Here is a 17,551-nt window from a genome sequence, read left to right as displayed (position 1 = left end):
GTGGCTTTGATTTTCCAGACTTGTTTAGAAATTACTCTCTCATTAACTGCTCGGAAGACAAACCAGAAGCAGCAGCACTCCCAGCCCCGAGTGTCGGCGAACTCCTTGGGGGGTTGGGGGCAGGTGCGCTGTTTTGTGTCGCACCGGTGTGGTGGGGACAGGCCCAGCCTGTGGGCCTGGGGCGCTTGGGGGGCTGGGAGTCTCCCCTCATGGGCCTGAGGGGCTGGGGGCCTCCACTCACGCCTCTGCTCTTCTCACCAGGTACATGTACTGGACAGACTGGGGTGAGACGCCCCGAATTGAGCGGGCGGGGATGGACGGCAGCACCCGGAAGATCATTGTGGACGTGGACATTTACTGGCCCAACGGGCTGACCATCGACCTGGAGGAGCAGAAGCTGTACTGGGCCGACGCCAAGCTCAGCTTCATCCATCGGGCCAACCTGGACGGCTCTTTCCGGTAAACCCCACCTGTCCCGGCCCCACCTTCCTGGCACTCTGGCCGGCCAGTGCCAGCTGGGTGTGTCAGGAGAGCCTTCTCCCTTAGGCCTGGTTGCCTCCCGAGGCCTGGGGACTAATTCCACGCCCCTAGCAAGGTCCAGGTGGCAGCTGCCAACTGCCACGTGCAGACTTTGATGACAAAGTGTGGAATGTTCATTCTTTAATTTTTTTTTTTCCTGAGACAATAACCTATGTGTCTTAAATGCTCTAAGAATCTGGAGCATTTAAATTCTCCCCACTCACATCCCATTTTCCCAGGGAAAACCCCCCACCTCAGGAACCTCCCTTCATCGTTAATGCCTGCTAGTTTCTGAAGGTCTTACTTGCTGCATTGTTTGATACGAAAATTCATCTTTCCTTGGGGATGAAGAGTGTTGCAAAGCATGACGGGATCTCCTGGACCCAGCCCTCCGAGGTCATGGCAGTCACTGTGGCCCTCAGGGTGGCCCGTGCTCTGAGGAGGAGGCAAGACCTGGCATGGGCCGGGCCCTGTCCGCCGCCCTGTGCGCCGCTGTGCCCGTCCCGCAGCCAGTACTGGGGCCTGTGTCGTTTCTGAGTTGATGGCTTCACGCTCCTTGGGCAGATGCCCCTGAGCGGAACGGCAGGGTCTGCAATATCTTCATTTTCAGGTCTTTAAGGAAGATCCAGGTCACTTTCCGAAAGTGCTCCAGTGTCGCTCCCACCGGCAGGGGGCTAGGCGGGCTGTGTGTTCTCAGGACTGAAAAAACCACAAACAGCCCCACACCTGCACTGGGTCTTGCCCCCAGTTAAGTGCAAACCTTCCCATCTCGTCCATCTCAGAATTGTGAATGAGGGACTGTGGACAGGAGCCAGGGCCTCAGGGGAGTGCCTCCCGGGGTACGGCGGCCTTGCTGCTCCTGCCCAGTCTTGCCAGGGGCCTGACGCATAGTAGGTGCTCAGGGCAACACATGGATGATGGGGTGTAAAGGGCGGTTCCTCACTGGAGATTGCTGTGGATGAGCATAGTCAGAGGCTTGATAACCCCTACCCCGCGCAGGCCCCCACTGGAATGAGCGGGTTGGCAAATGGCTGCATGGAAGAATACAAAGGAAGGTTTACAGTGGAAATGTTTCCGTCTTTGTAAATTTGGTGATGTTTTTGTGTCAAGGACCTAATTCCTGTGTGTCTTCATCAGCCTCTGGTAAGATTGGTTTTGTTATATGCTCTGTTGCTTTTTTGTTTTGGCATAGGAAAACTGGGGTACAGGCCAGATGTGCGTGGGGGTGAGAGGATTCACCAGAGACAGAGTAGGGTGCAGAACAGGCGGATCCACTGAAATAATTGGAGAGGTCTGCTGCGCAATGTGGGTCACTCCCTGGCCAGGGATCGAACTCAGGCCATAGAGGTGACAGCGCTGAGGCTTAACCCTAGCCCCCAGGGAGGCTCTATGACATCTTGCTTAAAGTCTGTTTCCAAGAACCAGTGGGCGGTGTTAAAGAAGACTTACTGTACCCCGAAAGTGAGCAGCCCCAAAGAACAAGCCATTTGTGTGAGGCTTTGGGAACCAGACATGGCCTGGCTGGGAGTCCTGGGGTCCTGGAGGGGTATTGGGCATCTGAACATTGACTGAGGCCGAGGGTCCACTTCCAAGGTCAGTGTCAGAACTGTCAGCTAGAGGCCTCACTTCCTCCTGGGCCTCTTACAGCTTCTCATGTCACATTTTCCCCTAGGGCCTCGTGAGCACAGACTGACCTGGGGATCGAACTGGTGCTGCAGAGGCTTCAGGCAGCTTCGCAACCCAGTGCTCAACCGCTGCGCCACCGGGGAGGCCCTATTATTATTTTTTAAAGATTTATTTATTTATGCATACAGGAGCTGGGGTACAGGCCAGAGATGTGGGGGGTGAGAGGATTCACCAGAGACAGAGTGGGGAGCAGAACAGGCAGACTGACTGAAATACACTGCTGAGGGGAGCAGTGGGCGAGACAGGAGGGGTCTGCTGCACCATGTGGGTTGCTCCCTGGAGGTCCGGGGATTGAACTCATGCTGCAGAGGCTGTGGATTGCTTCATAGTGCGGTGCTTAACCCCTTGCGCCACCGGGGAGGCCCGATGGTGGCATTTAAAACACTATATAGGGGGCCTCCCCGGTGGCGCAGTGGTTGAGCGCTGGGTTGCGAAGCTGCCCGCGGCCTCTGTGGCGCCGGTTCGATCCCCGGCTGCTCCCCGGCCACCGGAGGAGGGTCCCACATGGCGCGCAGACCTCTCCTGCCACCCGCTGCTCCCCTCAGCAATGTGCTTCGGTCCTTCTGCCTGCTCTGCTCCCCGCTCTGGCTCTGGTGAATTCTCTCACCCTCCCGCGCTTCTGACTGTACCCAGTGCATTTATAAACAAACATACAAACAAACAAATAAATAAATAAATAAAACATGCCTCTAAAAAACAAACAAACAAAAAAAAAAACCCCACTATATAGGTGGGTGATGGTGGTGGCGGTGATAACGAAGGTGATGATGAAGGTGATGGTATGAGGCCTCTAGGATGGTGGTGGCCATGGTGGTGGCCAGGATGGCTGGTGATGGTGGTGGTGCTGATGGCTAGCCCTTCATAGTACTTACTTTTTGCCAGTTTATCAGTTCAGTTATGCTCACATGTGTGAATTGGGGGTGGTAAGAACTTTCCAGGAAGTATCCACAGGGTCTGGTGTGGCAGTGCACATAGAGCTGGGGCACAATATGTGAACCCAATACACGCTCCATTGATGCTGGTGCCCTCAGGGAACCCCCAGGTTCTGGGGCAGGAGTGGGGGCAAGGCCGATGCTGTGCCTGTGGGGAACGGCATTCTGGGAGCAGGGCAAGGGTGGTGAGGTGAATTGAGGCCTGGCACTAGCTCCCCTTGGTGCTTCTGGACAGGACCGGGCTTGGGGAGAGGGCCAGCCCCAGAGATGACAGCCTCTCCCTTCTCTGATGAAGGAAAATCAACATCTGGGAAATGTGTGGCCATTCCTTAGAATGGGAAGTGAACGGACACATGAGCTGTAAGCCCAGGTACATGCCCAAGAGAGCCGAAAACTGGTATGGACATGACTGTCCACAGATGTCCCTCATGGCACTGTCCACAACAGCCAGCAGTTGGAACAACCCGGCTGTCCAACCCAGGTGGACACAGAGAGAAGAACAAGCCAACTGCAGCATGTCCCTACAAATGGAGTAGCATGCAGCCATGAAAAGGGACGAAGCACTGACATGAGCCACACACAGAGGACCTTGAAAACTTGTACCTGAGTGAAACCAGGCAGGGAAGCCCATGTGCTGCCTGCTCCTGATTTTAGGAAACTTCCAGATGAGGCAAACCCATGGAGACAGAAAGCATATCAGTGGTTGCCGGGAGATGAGGACTGACCGGTTGAGTTTGGGGTTTTCCTGTGCGCGATGATGTACGAGTTGGGGAGCGAGACAGGCGTGGTGGTCTCAGTGCTGTGAATGTGCTAGTTTGCCCGGAAGCTTTGAAATAGTTTTGTGTTCTGTGAGTTTCATATATTTTGTTCAGTTCTGTGAGTTTCATATATTTTGTTCAAAAGTGACATCAAAAAAGACTAAAAGAGGCTGTGTATGGTTTTGGGGGGCCTCTCTCCTAGGTGCTGACCCCCCCGCCTGCAGCCCCTGCCCTTGGGGAGCCCCGGGGGGTCACTTGCAGAGAACCACGTGTGGGGTCACGCATCTCTTACCGTGTCCACCCAGTCCACCCTCGGCCTCGTGCGCTGGGAACTGTGGGTCCGGAGAGGAGCTTTGCCTTGCGCGGCTGTCGGGTCTAGTCCCTGATGACGCTGGTTTCTGCTGTGTGGGGTTGAACCGCTGGTGCTCCGGTTTGTCCCAGGTGGCTACGACCTCGGGGCCGGCCCGGGGTCTGCTACCCGCTCTGTCGCTGCAGGCGGCTTCCTCCTTTCTCCTTTGTGGGGAACTCTGCCAGCAGCCTGCTCTGGTGACAGGTGGGACAGGGAGCAGCAGGGTGTGCAAGGGGGACCCCACATGTTGCTCTTGGGTGGCCGGAGCCTGCTGTGTCGAAGGTGCCCCGTGCAGGGGGCGGCTTCCGGGGCCTCTGCCCTGGCCGTGTTCTGCTCCCTCTCGGCTCCTGGTCAGCAGTAGCCTAGGGATCTCCAAGATGGGCGCCAGTGCGACCCGGGGTGCCTCATGGCCATCCCTCTCCCTCTGCATCTGCAGGCAGAAGGTGGTGGAGGGCAGCCTGATGCACCCCTTTGCCCTGACGCTCTCGGGGGACACTCTGTACTGGACGGACTGGCAGACGCGCTCCATCCACGCCTGTAACAAGAGGACCGGGGAGAAGAGGAAGGAGATCCTCAGTGCCCTCTACTCGCCCATGGACATCCAAGTGCTCAGCCCCGAGCGGCAGCCTCACTGTAGGTCGGGGCGGGCCTCAGCAGCAGAGGGGCAAAGGGGGTGCTTGCTGAGGTGGAGGAGGATGTGCAGAGTGCAGGAGCAGGCCTGGAGGAGGCCCCTCTGCTGGCTTCCCAGCAGGGCCCACCCAGCAGTCTTTGGGTGGCAGAGGGCCCTATGGGGGACAGCGGGTTTTAAAGACCCAGCAGGAGTTATGTTTACATGTTCAGATACATTTATAAAACGGGCCCTGTTCTGGAACCTCCTTTCACACGCCCCCACCTCCCCAGTGCACACACGGTGTGAGGAGGACAATGGCGGCTGCTCCCACCTGTGCCTGCTGTCCCCGAGGGAGCCCTTCTACGCCTGCGCCTGCCCCACAGGCGTGCAGCTTCAGGAGGACGGCAGGACGTGCAAGGCAGGTGAGATGGGGCCCCCGCGGGGGGCGGGGGGCTGCCCGGCCAGGTCAGCGTGGTCCTGCCAGGAGGCTCCCGTGCTGGCTGGCAGCCCTGGGGCAGAGTGTGTAGGGCAGTGCCACCTGGGTCCCATGCACGCCAAGGGCCGCCCGGGGCCCTGGCCACGCCCTGCCACTTGTCCTGTTAGGGGTTCCCCACATGTGATTGGCTGTCCTGCTGGGTGTCTAAGAACTGAAAGGCATCACGATGGCCTGTTTTCGTTTGGGGGTCCCCCTTCTGGGTCGGCAGTCACTTGATGTGACCATGGGAGCACTGGCGGGACAGGCCCGCCTGCTGCAGGATCTTGGGTTTAAGCCCCCAAGACTGGCCCGTCCTCCTGCCGGCATTGCTGTCTGCCTGTGCCGCCCCTGAGCTGCGCTGCTGGTGGGGGCTGGCCCAGGCCCTGGCGGGAAACCTGGAGGTGGCTCCGTGGCCTCCGTTGACAGTGACCCTCCGTGCCGGTGTGGCCAGTGGCGATGTCTCTCGGGAAGGGCCGCTTCTGCCATCTCTGCCCGCGCGTGCGTCTGCAGCCAGGCAGCTCGTGGACGCTGGGGGAGAGGGAAGGGGCAGATATGACCTCCCAGGAACTGGGGGCCTCTTCTTTAAAAAGTGTGGCCCCGCGTGCATCAGAGTTGGGCTGTTGGTCATCTGGGGTAGACGGGGCCTGGCCTGTCCCCTCACTGCTGCTCCTTTGTGGAGGGGGTCACAGATCAGCCCTCAGGAGGCAGTGGAGCACCAACTGTGTTACTGGGATGAGGAGCCCTGCGTAGCGTGGGCACGGCCGCCACCCCTCACACGTGGCCGCCTCATGATCTCCTGGGCAAGGGCCCAGGGGCAGGTCTTGGCCTAGCGGCCCTCCCACCCCTGGGAGGTGTATGTGGGGAGGGGACTGTGGGTAATGTGGACCCCGGCCTTCTTTCTGGTTCCCAGCATCTCTACAGCCAGTGTCTCTGAGCCACCCCCCCGTCTGACCCCTTTGCGGGTGTCCGATGTCCTTCCAGCAAATGCACGTCCAGGTCCAGGCTGCCCCTCCTGCGGGCCCCTTCCTGTCGGAGGCTGAAGCTGTCGGGTGGGGGCTGGTCCTCGGCCAGCAGGGCCGGCCGGCAACATCCCCCTGGGCTTGGAGGTCAGGGCCACCGTTCCCTGGTCTTAAGAACTGTTTTTGCCCTCAGCAGTGAAGGACATTTTTACAAATAACTCTGCTGGAGGATGCCCAGCGCGGGAGAAAAACAATGGGCCGGGCTGGGCTGGGAGTGTGAGCCGACCATAGTCCACGGGGCAGAGGGGGGCTTTCCCAGACACCGTCTGGGGTGCTACGTCAAAAGGAGGGCAGAGCTCGTCCAGGAGACAAAGAGGAGGAGGCTGGCGTCTTGCTCTGCATGAAAATGGGGCGCTGGGTGACCCTGGGATTCCCCAGCTCCCGAGGGCGGCCATCCCTCCTGGCCCCAGAGCCGTCCAGAGCCGAAGTGGTTCAGGCAGGGGCAGTGAGGTGGAAAGGGCAGAGTTTCTAAAAATTTTTGTTTGAGTTGAGAAAAAACCCAGAAACCCAGAAGCATTTCAGGGCCTGCCGCCCAGGTGGCTGTCTGGAAACGCGGGGAGGCTCTGGAGTTCCTTCCCTGTTCTGTGATCCAGAGAGACACAGGGCGGAGTGGGGATGTCTGTCCTGAGGGGTCAGTCTGTCGGGCACAGACTTGCCCAGAGGACTCCGGGTGGGAGTCAGGGTCGAGGAGGCCCACCTAGGCTGAGGCCTTCAGACCCCACAGAAAGCCGAGACCCCACCAGGACGCGGGGCCTCAGGGTGCAGAGCCCCTGCCTCCAGCTTTCATTCCCTGCCCCAAAATATCCTGCTTGAGGGAGAGACCCGGGCTCGGGCTGGTCCTCTCAGGGTGCCCCCGCCAGCCTCCCAGTGCTGCTCAGCGTCTGGGGCGGTGGACTATGGCGTGAGGGTTTGAGGCTGATGACGGGCAGGCTCTGACTGTGAAAGCAGCCTGGGGTGGTCGCTGGCCACCCTGGTGCAGGGTGAAGTCGAGGCACTTAATCCTGCTCCGTGCTCTCGGGCCCTGGCAGGCAAAGTCTATGTGCGGGGCGCCCGCCAGCCCTGCCACCTTCCGAGCGAGGTGACGGTGGGAAGGTGGACTTCGGGGCTGGTGGAGGAGCCCAGGGCCACTTAGGGATCTCTGCTTGGCCGTGGAAGCAGTGAGGTCGGTGGCCTGGAGGATGTCCTCGGGAAGAGGAAACGGGAGGCTGGGTGGTGGCGGAGGCCAGGAGGCTGAGGCCGGGGGGTGGAGGCCAGATGGCGGAAGAGCTCGTGTGGTTTCCAGAGACCCTGTTCGCGACGGAGAGCACCACTAAAGATTTCTGTGGTGCTGAGGGAACTGTCTCAGGCGAACCCAGATCCTTGAGCACCTAATTCAACCGTTTGACAGCTTCCCGTGTCCATTCACGACACTTTAACACACGTCCCCAGCTGTGTGGTCTTGGGAAAATGACTCAGCCTCTCTGTGCTTCTGAGCAAAAGGGCGTAAAAAGCAGGGATGATAGGGCCTGGTTTGCGAGGCGGCTGGGAGGACGTCCTGGCTCCCTGCAGGTGTTTGGACTTGGAGTCTGGCGCCTGGCAGCCTGATGCTGGGACAGCGAGTCTGCACTGGACGTTTGGAGTCAACAGTAGGTGCTGAGGTGGGTGGTGGCAGGGGGCCTCGCAGGGTCCAAGGGGGGTGGGCAGCCCTCTGTTCACACGCTGGGTGGGCGGCAATCAGGAGCGTGGTGTGTGCTTGGGGTGCAGGCTGGGGCTCCCCTTCCTGGGCCGGTTAGCCTTAGGCTGAGGGGGACTGGGCCCCTGGGCGAGGTCCTGGCTGGGTCAGGGTTCTGAGACCCACTGCCTGGCCCCACCAAGTCAGCGTCCCCAAGCAGGGTCGGCTGTGGGGCTGAGGCCTAGTCTGCCCTGGACACCCTCCTGGGCTGATGTGCCAGGCCGGGCGCCCCCACAGAACCAGTGACTCCCAAGACGTGATGCTGGGGCCCCTCAGTCCGGGTGTCCGACCTTTCATGCTTCATGCAGTTGCCTATGTAGAGATGTTTATGACACGGTCCTATTTTTTCCTGATTTTGAGCAAATGAAAGCCAACCCCTGAGGATGGGATTGAGCTGGTGGTGATGTGGCCCTAAGGATGGGGGTGCAGCCTTCCCAGGGAGCATGCCCCAGAACAGGGGGGTGCGTGGGCCACTCAGCTAAGTCCTCTGGGCTGCAGTTTCCTCACTTGACAAACGGGGTGCTCCGAGGAGCTCCTTAGCACCGTCGGTGAGGCTGTTTGAGTGTCTGCTGCCTGCGGGGTCTGCATGGGTGGGGCAATTCCCTGACGCACTTGTCTGCAGGGCTTGGCCCTACAGCCCTGTGGGTGGTGCCGCCAGCTTTGGGTGCAGGTCTTGGCCAGCCCTTCCTAGCAGGGCCTTGGGGCGACCCGTCAGGTCTCTGGGTGCCTCCTGCAGGCCCAGGTGACCTTTACCCTGGTGGGTGTCCAGAGCCCTCCTGGGCCTGCTGTGGCCCACGCCCTCGGGCCTCCCGCGTGGCCCTGGCCTCAGAGCCCGCCAGCCTTCCTGCCCCCTCTGCGCGGCCTCACCGATGGGCTGGCCCAGCTGGCGCTGGTTTTCCCCATGTTTTTCTAATTATGTGGAATGGGCTAAAAACAGCAGTAGCGGGGCCTTACTTGGGAGCTAGCGCCAGCGCCTGCGGAGCCCTCGCTCCCATCCTCTCTGCGTCCACTCTGCGTGGAACGGGCCCCTGTTCTGCCTTTATCTCCCACCAAGTCCTCCTTACTGGGGGCATCTGGGCCATGCAGCCCCCCACCTTGTGCCGGCGCCCAGGCAGGTGAGCGGCTGGGGCTGCACTGGTGGTGTGGTCGCGCCGTCTGGGTGCGGCCAGGGTGCAGGCCGGCCCTCCGCCCTCCGAGCGGGCAGGAGGCAGGCACGGACTCTGATTTATGGGGCGCCTGCTCTGATTTACACCTCGCCCAGAAGTCATTTTAACAGATGTTTGTCAGGGTCAGGAAACTAGACGACGGCGGGGATCTGGCCGGCGGGCTGCGGGAGGAACAAGCGGCCACTGTGCGGCCGACCGGCAGGATGACAACTGGGCCCCGGCAAAGCCCCTTGTGTCCACCCGTCTGCCTCGGAGGATTAGCCGGGCTCAGGGCGGAGGACTAGCGGGGTTTGTCCCCAGCCCGGTCTGGCTGTCGTGTCACTTGTCAGGGAAGTAGGTCAAAGGGAAGAGAAAGGAGGCCCTTGTGGCCGCCGCCGCTGGGCCGTGACCAGCGTGGGCTCTGCAAACAGAAGGCAGCTGCTGTTCTCAGCCACGGACCGTGAATTCTTAATCACGAAAATCAGAGTGCGCAGCCCCAGGAGATGGTGCACTAAGCTCAGCCCCAGCCTTTGCGGGGAAGTGGAGGTACAGTGCGCAGACGGTGAAAAACAGTCGCTGTGCACATCCTGGGGAGTGTGATGTCTGCACACCCACTGCCGGGAAACCTCTGGGGCCCACAGCCCCCCTGCCCGCAGAGGTGGCTGCCACGCCGACTGCCATCGCCACAGATTAGTGTGACCTGTCCCGGAATGTCCCAGGAGGGGACCGTGACCTGTGCTCTGTGGTGCCTGAGATTGAAGACTTTTCAGTCTGATGAGTGGAGAGCGGGGGTGTGCCAGGTTCTTAGAGGGGCCAACTGGCCTCCTGGGCCTCAGGACCCCTCTGGGTGTGCTCAGTCCTGTGGGTACCCCGTGCCCACAGCTGTCAGCTTGGTCACATTGACCCTGTCCCCCCAGCCCGTCTGCTGTCCTGACTCCTGCAGCTGGAGCTCAGGTGGCCCCCCTCACCTTTGGAGTCAGATTTTGGACCCCAGGTTCCAGGTCCCAGGCTGCCCTTTCAGAATGGCCCCGGCTGCGCCCTCAGCTCCATCTGGCCACCCCCACCCCCCGCCCTCTCTGCCTTGGATGATGGCTACAGAGTCCCTGTCTTGACCCATCATGCAGCGGCCTCCCCAAACCCCCGCCCCTGTCAGTGTTTCCTGGGCCAGTGACCAGAGGCTGGGTGCGCTGGGCACCAGCTTGTCACCAAGAGAGCAGAGACTTCCCACCGTCCTCTCCTGTTCCAATCCAGGGGGTCCCTTGCTCCTCCCCACCCTATGAGCGCCTGCCTCCCACCTGTGCCCCGCCGTGCCTGGCATGCCCGTCCCGAGGTCCTAGAGACCCACCCCAGCCCCCGTTCCTCTGACCCTGCACCTCTGCCGGGCTTCTGGGGCCTGAGGAGCCAGTGTCAGGCACACAAGCGTGGGGACTTCGGCTGCTTGCCTTCGAGAGCATTTGCCGTGGCCAAAGCAAGGGTCTGCGGCCATGGGACCAGGACTAACTCTGGTCATGGCTTGGGGGCTCCCCTCACTCCGCCTGGACAGCCCTAGGTGTGACTGGGGGGCACAGCTTTGCAGGTCATGACGGTGTCTAAAGAGGCTGGACCCTCCCCACCTGCCTGCAGCCCCACCTCACTGTCCAGGTGCCCAGGCTGCCCGCTTTGGCTTGTCTCGGAGACCCGCTCTGTGTGTCCGTTTCCCCCTCAAAGCCCTTGTCTGGGATGAGAGCCCTAAGGGCATGTCTCCACTCCTGCTTTGTGGAGCTGGGCTCCAAAACCACCCGGTGTGCGCAATGCTGCTGGCCTCAGGCTTAGGGGCTCAGCAGCTCCACTGGGGCCTTCCGTGCCTGGGTCCTAGCAGTGAGGCCTTGGGATGGGGCTGGTCTGACCATTAGGCTGTACTGCCCTGAGCTGCGCATCCCCCGTGGCTGGGCAGAGGCAGGCAGGAACCAGGGCCACATGAGGGGCTGGTGGGTTCCCGGTGTCAGGAGTAGAGGGGGCTGGCGGCGGGGTCATGGGGCTGGCACTGACCTTGCCACTCTCTGGCTGTCCTAAGCCTCTGGGCCTAGAAATGACTTTGCCATTTTAGGGCTGAGTGGACAGGCACCCAGAGTCCAGGCTGGGGCGCCGATCCAGCCCCCTGGCAGGCGACAACCCTCCTGTGTGCCTGCCGGGGCTGGGCCGGGCGGGCAGACAGCTGCTGGGTCTCAGGTTTCCAGTGGAGCCAGCGCCCAGCCTGGCCACTTCCTCTGAGCCTTGTGACCCTGTGGTCACTCAGCGCTGTTTCCTGGGCCAGGGTGCCAGGCTGCGGTCCCAGCCTTTGTCCAACCACTTACCCCAGGGGGCACTGGAGAAATGTAATTCTAAACAACAAAACTCAGCCGGCCGCCTGCCAGCTGCAAAGCTGTTTATGGCCTTCGAGGGTGCAGAGTGGACACTGCCCGCCTTCCATCAGCTTGCCTGTGAGGCTCCGGGCCCAGGAGGTCGCCCCAGTCGGCTCTGCCTCCTCTGGGGGGCCTCCATGGGGACACGGGGGCCAGAGTTGATGCTGGGCCTCGGAGCAGGGCTGGGCCGCTGTTGGGGGCTGGAGAGAGGCCGCTCATCCAGTTCCGCCTCCAGCATGAACAGACGCCAGAGAAGGACCTTCCGGGGTGGCGCTGTCCCAGCAGGGGCCTCGGAGTGGTGGTCTGTCTCCTGTGGCGGGGTCGTGACCTGAGTTGCCCTTGATTCCGGGAGAGGCGCTGTCATGTCCGCAGTCTGCTGGATGGTGGGGGCCCTGCTGTTGGGTGGGGGCGGGCTCTGGGGGGGTCCTGCCTCCTGTGCTTGTTGACCTGGCCAGGCCGGATGTGCTGTAGTTTTCTCTTGCTGCAAAAACCCTTTTCCTTGAGGGACTTTACCCTGAGGGTCTTTTCAGCTCCTAGGCCCTGAGAGAGGGCAGCCGGTCTCCTGCTCCTCCTGCGCTGTGGGCTACGGGTCTCCTGCTTCCCCTTCCTTCCGTGCTTCCCTCCAGCACAGCTCAGCTCCCGGAGACCCAACTAAATTGACCCCCCAGTTGAATGGGGAGTAAGTTTATTCCCAGGACGGATGAGCCAGTCCGGTCCCAGAGCCCAGCCCCGGTCCGGAGATCCTCAGGATACCCCTCCACCCTCTTTCTAAAGGCTTGTTTTTTTTTTTGGTTTTTTTTTTTTTTTTTTTCGGTATAAAGCTACATTTTATGTTCGCAGTAGAAAGGAAAACGTCATAAAAATTAATAGAGAAAATAAGAGCGGCCCATACTCGCCACCGAGCGGCCTCTCAGCCTCGGCTCTGCGCCCGGGGCGGCCCCTCCGCTGTCCGCTCACGCGCTCCCTGGCCGGGGCTGTGCCCCTGGTGAACGCAGGGGGGGCTCGGGCCGCACCGGGGCGCCTCTGCAGCCCAAGCCGGTGTGTGAGAAGCCGAGTGCTTCTCCACTGTGGCCGGGGCTCCTGGAGGGAATGTGCCTTGCCCGCGGGCCCAAGCCCTTGCTCCGCAGGGTCAGGGGTGGACCTGGGCGGCCCGGCCCCACGCGCCCAGCTCTGCTTGTGCTTCTGTTAAGTTGTGTTTATGGCCTTTGCCCATTTATCACTGGGGTTTTGGTGGTTTTCTTACCACCTTTGAATTGACTCCAAAAAATAATAGGCTTTATTATTTTTTTTTTTAATGAGTATCTTTTAAAAAATTAATTAATTAATTTTTAAAAAGGATTTCTCTATTTCTTTATTCAAGCACTGGGTGCAGTCAGAAGCGCGGGAATAGGCTTTTTTTTTTAAAGCACTTTTCAGCCTGCAGGAAACTGGGGCGGTGGGGGGTGCGTTCTTGGCCCAGCTCAGTCAGAACTCACTCCCTGGGGTCCCCTGGGCCCCACGCAGGGTCCGCCACGAGCGGGAATGATTTTCACACAGTTACATGGTTGAAAAGAAAGTCAGATATTTGTGTCGTGGGAAGGTAGCAGGCAATCGAAGAGAACGTTCCATAATGTGGGGGACAGGAGTGGGGCTCAGTAGAGAAAGGAGAAAATAGAGGTGAATAAAGACTGTCTCCCCACTGTCCCCCTGCTCCTGGAGGGCGATGCTAGCAGCTCAGACTCGGGGTCCCCAGACTCTGCGTCTCCAGACGCTGGGTGGGGTGGGGAGAGCTGTGATGGCCTCCTGCTCCCCAGAGGCTAAAGAGGGGAATGAGAGTTTTGTAAAGTATTTGGGGGCCCGAAGAAGGGCCCAGGAACTCAGACGTGGGCGCCCACACGTGAGGTGCTGCTTGCACATGCTCCCCGTGTGGTGCCCGCAGCTTTCCCAGGGCAGGTCAAAGTGCAGTGATGGGGCCAAGAGCCCCTGCGCCCTGCGGTGCCCCGGCCCGGCAGAGAGAGCTTGCCCGCTGGCTGGAGTGGGAAGGAAGGACTTCCGTGGGCACTGGGGTGCTGGCCCCCTTCCTGCCAGGCCTGTCCTGCCGCCCCCACGGCGCGCACGAGGCCCCTGGCTGGCCAGGCCCAGGGCTGCGCTCGCCTCCTGCTCTCAGGCGCTCGGTGAAGAGCTGGGGATGACTGCACCCGCTCACCTGCTCTGCTGCTAGGGCGCCGGCCCCCGGGCCTCCCAGCCCCCCAGCCGCCTCGCCCCTCTTCCTGGGGGCTGCCCCGAGCCTGCCCATCCTTCCATGGAGTCTCTCACCCTCTGCCCCTGCTGGTGCCGGCAGGATTGTGTCCCCTGACAAGGCAGCTCAAGGCCCCAAACCCGTGAATGTGACCCGACTTGGAAATGGGTCTCTGCAGATGTGACCGAGCTGGGGTGAGGTCCGATTGCTCTCCTGGGTCCATCCTGGTGCTGAGCTCACGGAAGGTATGTGTGGACACGGGGAGGCAGCGGGTCAGAGGCTGAGGCTCTAGCCAGTGGGTGCCGGGGTGGTCGGGCACCAGCTGGTGGACGCCAAGGAGCAGCCTCCAGAGCCTTCAGAGAGCAGGACCTGCGCCCCCTCACCCTGGCTCCGGGCCCCAGGCTAGAGGGAGTCTGTGTCCACCGTGACGCGCCGGGGGTCGGCGGTGATGTGTGATGGCCTCTGCTTTGCGTCTGGGTCGCAGGCCTGGCACGGGGACGGGCCCAGGATGGAGGGCAGCTATTCTGGGGGGTGTTGGCAGGGAGGGCAGGTGCTGAGTGGGCCCTCTCCCAGGCCTGCTGTCTGCTTTGAGAACCCCTCTGCCAGGGAGGCCCTGCCTGACCTGTGCCCGTGCCCCGTGCCCGGCCCGGGAGCAGGGCTGCCCTTCCTGTGCGTGCCGGAGGGGAGAGGTCAGGAGCTGGCCGGAGGAGGCGGCCGCGGCTCTGGGAACCGCAGCCGGGCCAGCCGGGGAAGGTTCACTTTCGTTGGCAAGGCCATGGGGCTGTTGTTTGTTTAAACAACCCCAAAGAGAACCATTTGGCCAAACTTCGTTTCTAAACAGTTTACTTCCCTGGTGTTTCAACAGACTCCTGCAGCTGGTCCCGGGAGGGGGGCTGCCCCCCTCGTGGCCAGCACAGCGGTCGCACCGGCCCCTCCCCAGAGACCTGAGGCCAGGCCTGCTGCTGGACTTCACGCTCCCTTTTGGGGTCACTTGGGGAGCAGCCTCAGCCAGTGTCCGGTGGTGGTAGGCCAGCGGTCCTTTCTTCCCTCTGTAGCCATTGGCCTGGCCCTGCGGGGCCTCCAGTGCCTCCAGGCCCCTGGGCATGGCCACTCAGCCCTTCAGCCAACAGGCTGGCCCTGCCTGTCTCTGGGGAGTCCTGGTCTCTGCGTTTTTCTCAGCAAAACAAATGAAAACCTCAAAGCAGCCCAGGAGGTGCCAGAGATGCCTCTCCCTTTGGAGTCAATTAACACCTACAGATTTATCCCGGCCTTTAATTATTGCCTCTGTCTCGAAGACTTCATTCTGGGGGATGCTGATAATGGGCTTCCCTGAAGGATGTTGGGGTGGCAGGCAATGGTGGTAATGGTGGGGTTGGGGCGTGCCTGAGGCTTCGCAGTCACCTGGCTGCTGGATGGCTGGGGCCGGTGGGCTCAGCCCTTGATGGACACTGCTGGACTCTGCCGTGTGGTCTCAGCCCATGGTTCCAGAAGCTCTTGGAGCTGGTGCCCCCCACCCCCTCTGTGGGCTCCCACACCCCGGCGCTCCTTCCTGGCACATGTTGGGGGTATTGCTGTTTCTCACTCCTGCTCGCCAGGAGTGCCAGGACCGGGTCCCACACCTGCCTTGAGCACTGCTCACCCCAGTGCCTGGTTCCAGGCCTGGCCTGCAGGAGCTGCCCACAAAGGTTCCGGTGGGATGACCCCAGAGCTGGCCCCATCCTTGGGCTGACCTTGGGGCATGGTGACACGGGTACTGTCATGCCTTGGGTGGGTGAGGATCATGCTGCTTGGGGTGACTGTCTCTGGGGTCATGGGTGCAGGGACGGGCAACTCAGGCTCACAATGTTGTCAGTTAACACCTACAGATTTATCCCGGCCTTTAATTGTTGCCTCTGTGTCAGTTTCTGTCACAGACCAGCACTTTCTGAGGAGCACTGGGGGAGGGGGCACCTCAGAGGTCAAGTCACCCACACACCCTTCTGTCTCTACCTCCCCACAGACCACACAGCCTCTTTGGAAAGTGTTATAGATACCTCTGGGCCAGAACTCGGCCATGGCTGGGGGCTCCCCCATGCCCCCTTGGTGGCAGGTTAAGCCATAACCGTCCACGGGGTTGGCTCAGGGTCCCCTGGGAGTCAGAGCTGGACAGAGACCCAGTCACCCTCAGGCGGGCTGATCTTCTAAGTGCGGCACCGCGCAGCAAGGGTTGGGCCTGCCCGAGGTCACAGGGGCAGGCCTGAGGCTCGCCTTGGGTGTGGGCACCTGCTCCGGCCGTGGCCTTGTGCTGGGGCTGCCGGGAGCAGAAGGGCCGGGAGCTGGGCCCCAGTGAGTCAGGCAGGGCGGCGCCAGCACAGGGAGCAGAGCGTGCTTGTCGATGTGGTTGTGTGCGCATTCTGTCGTGTGCAGGTGCATGTGTATCTCGTGTGTGTGTTTCTGCGTGTATGTCTCTGCGGCCACAGAGGAGTCCTGTGGCCATGTGTGACCTGGGCCCTGAGGACATTTTGGGAACAGAGCCCAGAGGAGGCTAGTGTTGAAATCAGCATCTCCCGTCCCTCCCCAGCACACACCCAATCAGAACTTGCATGAATACCTCTTACTAATCTGAATTTGGACGCTGGGGTCTCCAATGGAGTGGGGTGCTCGAGGCACCTTCTGAGCACTGCCTGCCTCCTGCCTCAGTTTCCCCCACTTGCCTGCCTCAGTTTCCCCAACCCTGGGCTTATGCAGCCATTGCTGGCGTGTGTGTGCCCTCTAGTGGTGGGGCTGGATTATGACCTCTGAGCCTTGGAACAGGAGAGACAGGACAGGGCTTCCACCCTCACCGAAGTGCAGAGATCCTGTAAGACCCCCAGTTTCTGGGGGCTCCACCCTTGTGACCAGAAGCCAGTGTTATCTGCTATTTGAATGCCCCGGCTTGGCCAGCCCCGAGAAGCCAGGGCACTTGGCTGCAGAGGCCAGCCAGAGCCTGGATGTGAGGGGCTGGTTCTGGCCCAGCCCCATCCCTGCTGCTCTGACTTCAGGAGGCCCCTCCCCATTCAGGGCCTTTCATCACACCTGGGAGGGCCCTAGAGCATTGAGGTGGGCTCAGCCTGCTCTGGGCTGTCCGAATCCTTGAGAGCAGAAAGGGCCAGAATGAGTGAATGGATGATGCCCAGCTCTGGGGATGGCGTCAGGATAGGGGAGCACCCCCGGGTCCCCATGGCCCTGTGAGGCTCCTTGTGCCACCTCTGCTGGAAGCTCAGACCCCAGCAGGGAGGCTCTAGCACAGAGCCCAGACTCTTAAAACTGCAGGTGACAGGAGGAAGGTGGCCCCTGCCCCCAGGCGCTCACCCCGAAGCAGCGGGTCTGCTGGGCATGGGCAGGTGCGGCCCAGGAGGCTGCCTTGCGGGTGGGCTCCAGAGGGGAGTGGCCCTGAGGATGAGAGTGCAGGAGGTGGAGCCGCGTGGGGACTTGGGGGGGTGTGGCTGGAGAGTGGGGTCCGAGCCCAGTGCCCAGGCAGGGCTTGCAGTTGGAGCTGGTCTGCGGCCAGGAGAGGGGCTTGCAGGGAGCAGACGGGACGGTGAGTGAGCAGCACTCCCAGGGCGGTTGAAGCCAATGGCTGTGTGTCTTCTAGCTGCTTGCTTAACCTCCCTGGGCCCGTTTCCCTGTTTGCGAAGCGATGATGCAGACACCACCCTCTTCAGAAGGTTCCTTGAGTGACTGCGCCAGGCGCTGCCCCTGTCACCCCCGTCACCTCCCCGTTTCGAGG

General features: G+C 61.1%; 1 protein-coding gene across 1 annotated transcript in view; it reads left to right on the top strand.

Annotated features, from left to right (window-relative positions):
- The window catches only part of LRP5 (LDL receptor related protein 5), a gene marked incomplete at both ends in the record, with an annotated part of 73,873 nt that overhangs the window by 26,278 nt on the left and 30,044 nt on the right, over positions 1–17,551 (top strand). The window contains 3 exons of the mRNA XM_084243271.1: positions 262–459; positions 4,681–4,877; positions 5,145–5,276. Of these exons, the coding sequence (XP_084099397.1) occupies positions 262–459; positions 4,681–4,877; positions 5,145–5,276 (527 nt within the window). The remainder of the gene's footprint in view (positions 1–261; positions 460–4,680; positions 4,878–5,144; positions 5,277–17,551) is intronic.

Source organism: Talpa europaea, assembly GCF_964194135.1.
Source record: "Talpa europaea genome assembly, chromosome: 1".
Classification (NCBI taxonomy): domain Eukaryota; kingdom Metazoa; phylum Chordata; class Mammalia; order Eulipotyphla; family Talpidae; genus Talpa; species Talpa europaea.
Note: the sequence above shows the minus strand (reverse complement) of the source record. Positions and strands in the feature narration are given on the sequence as shown.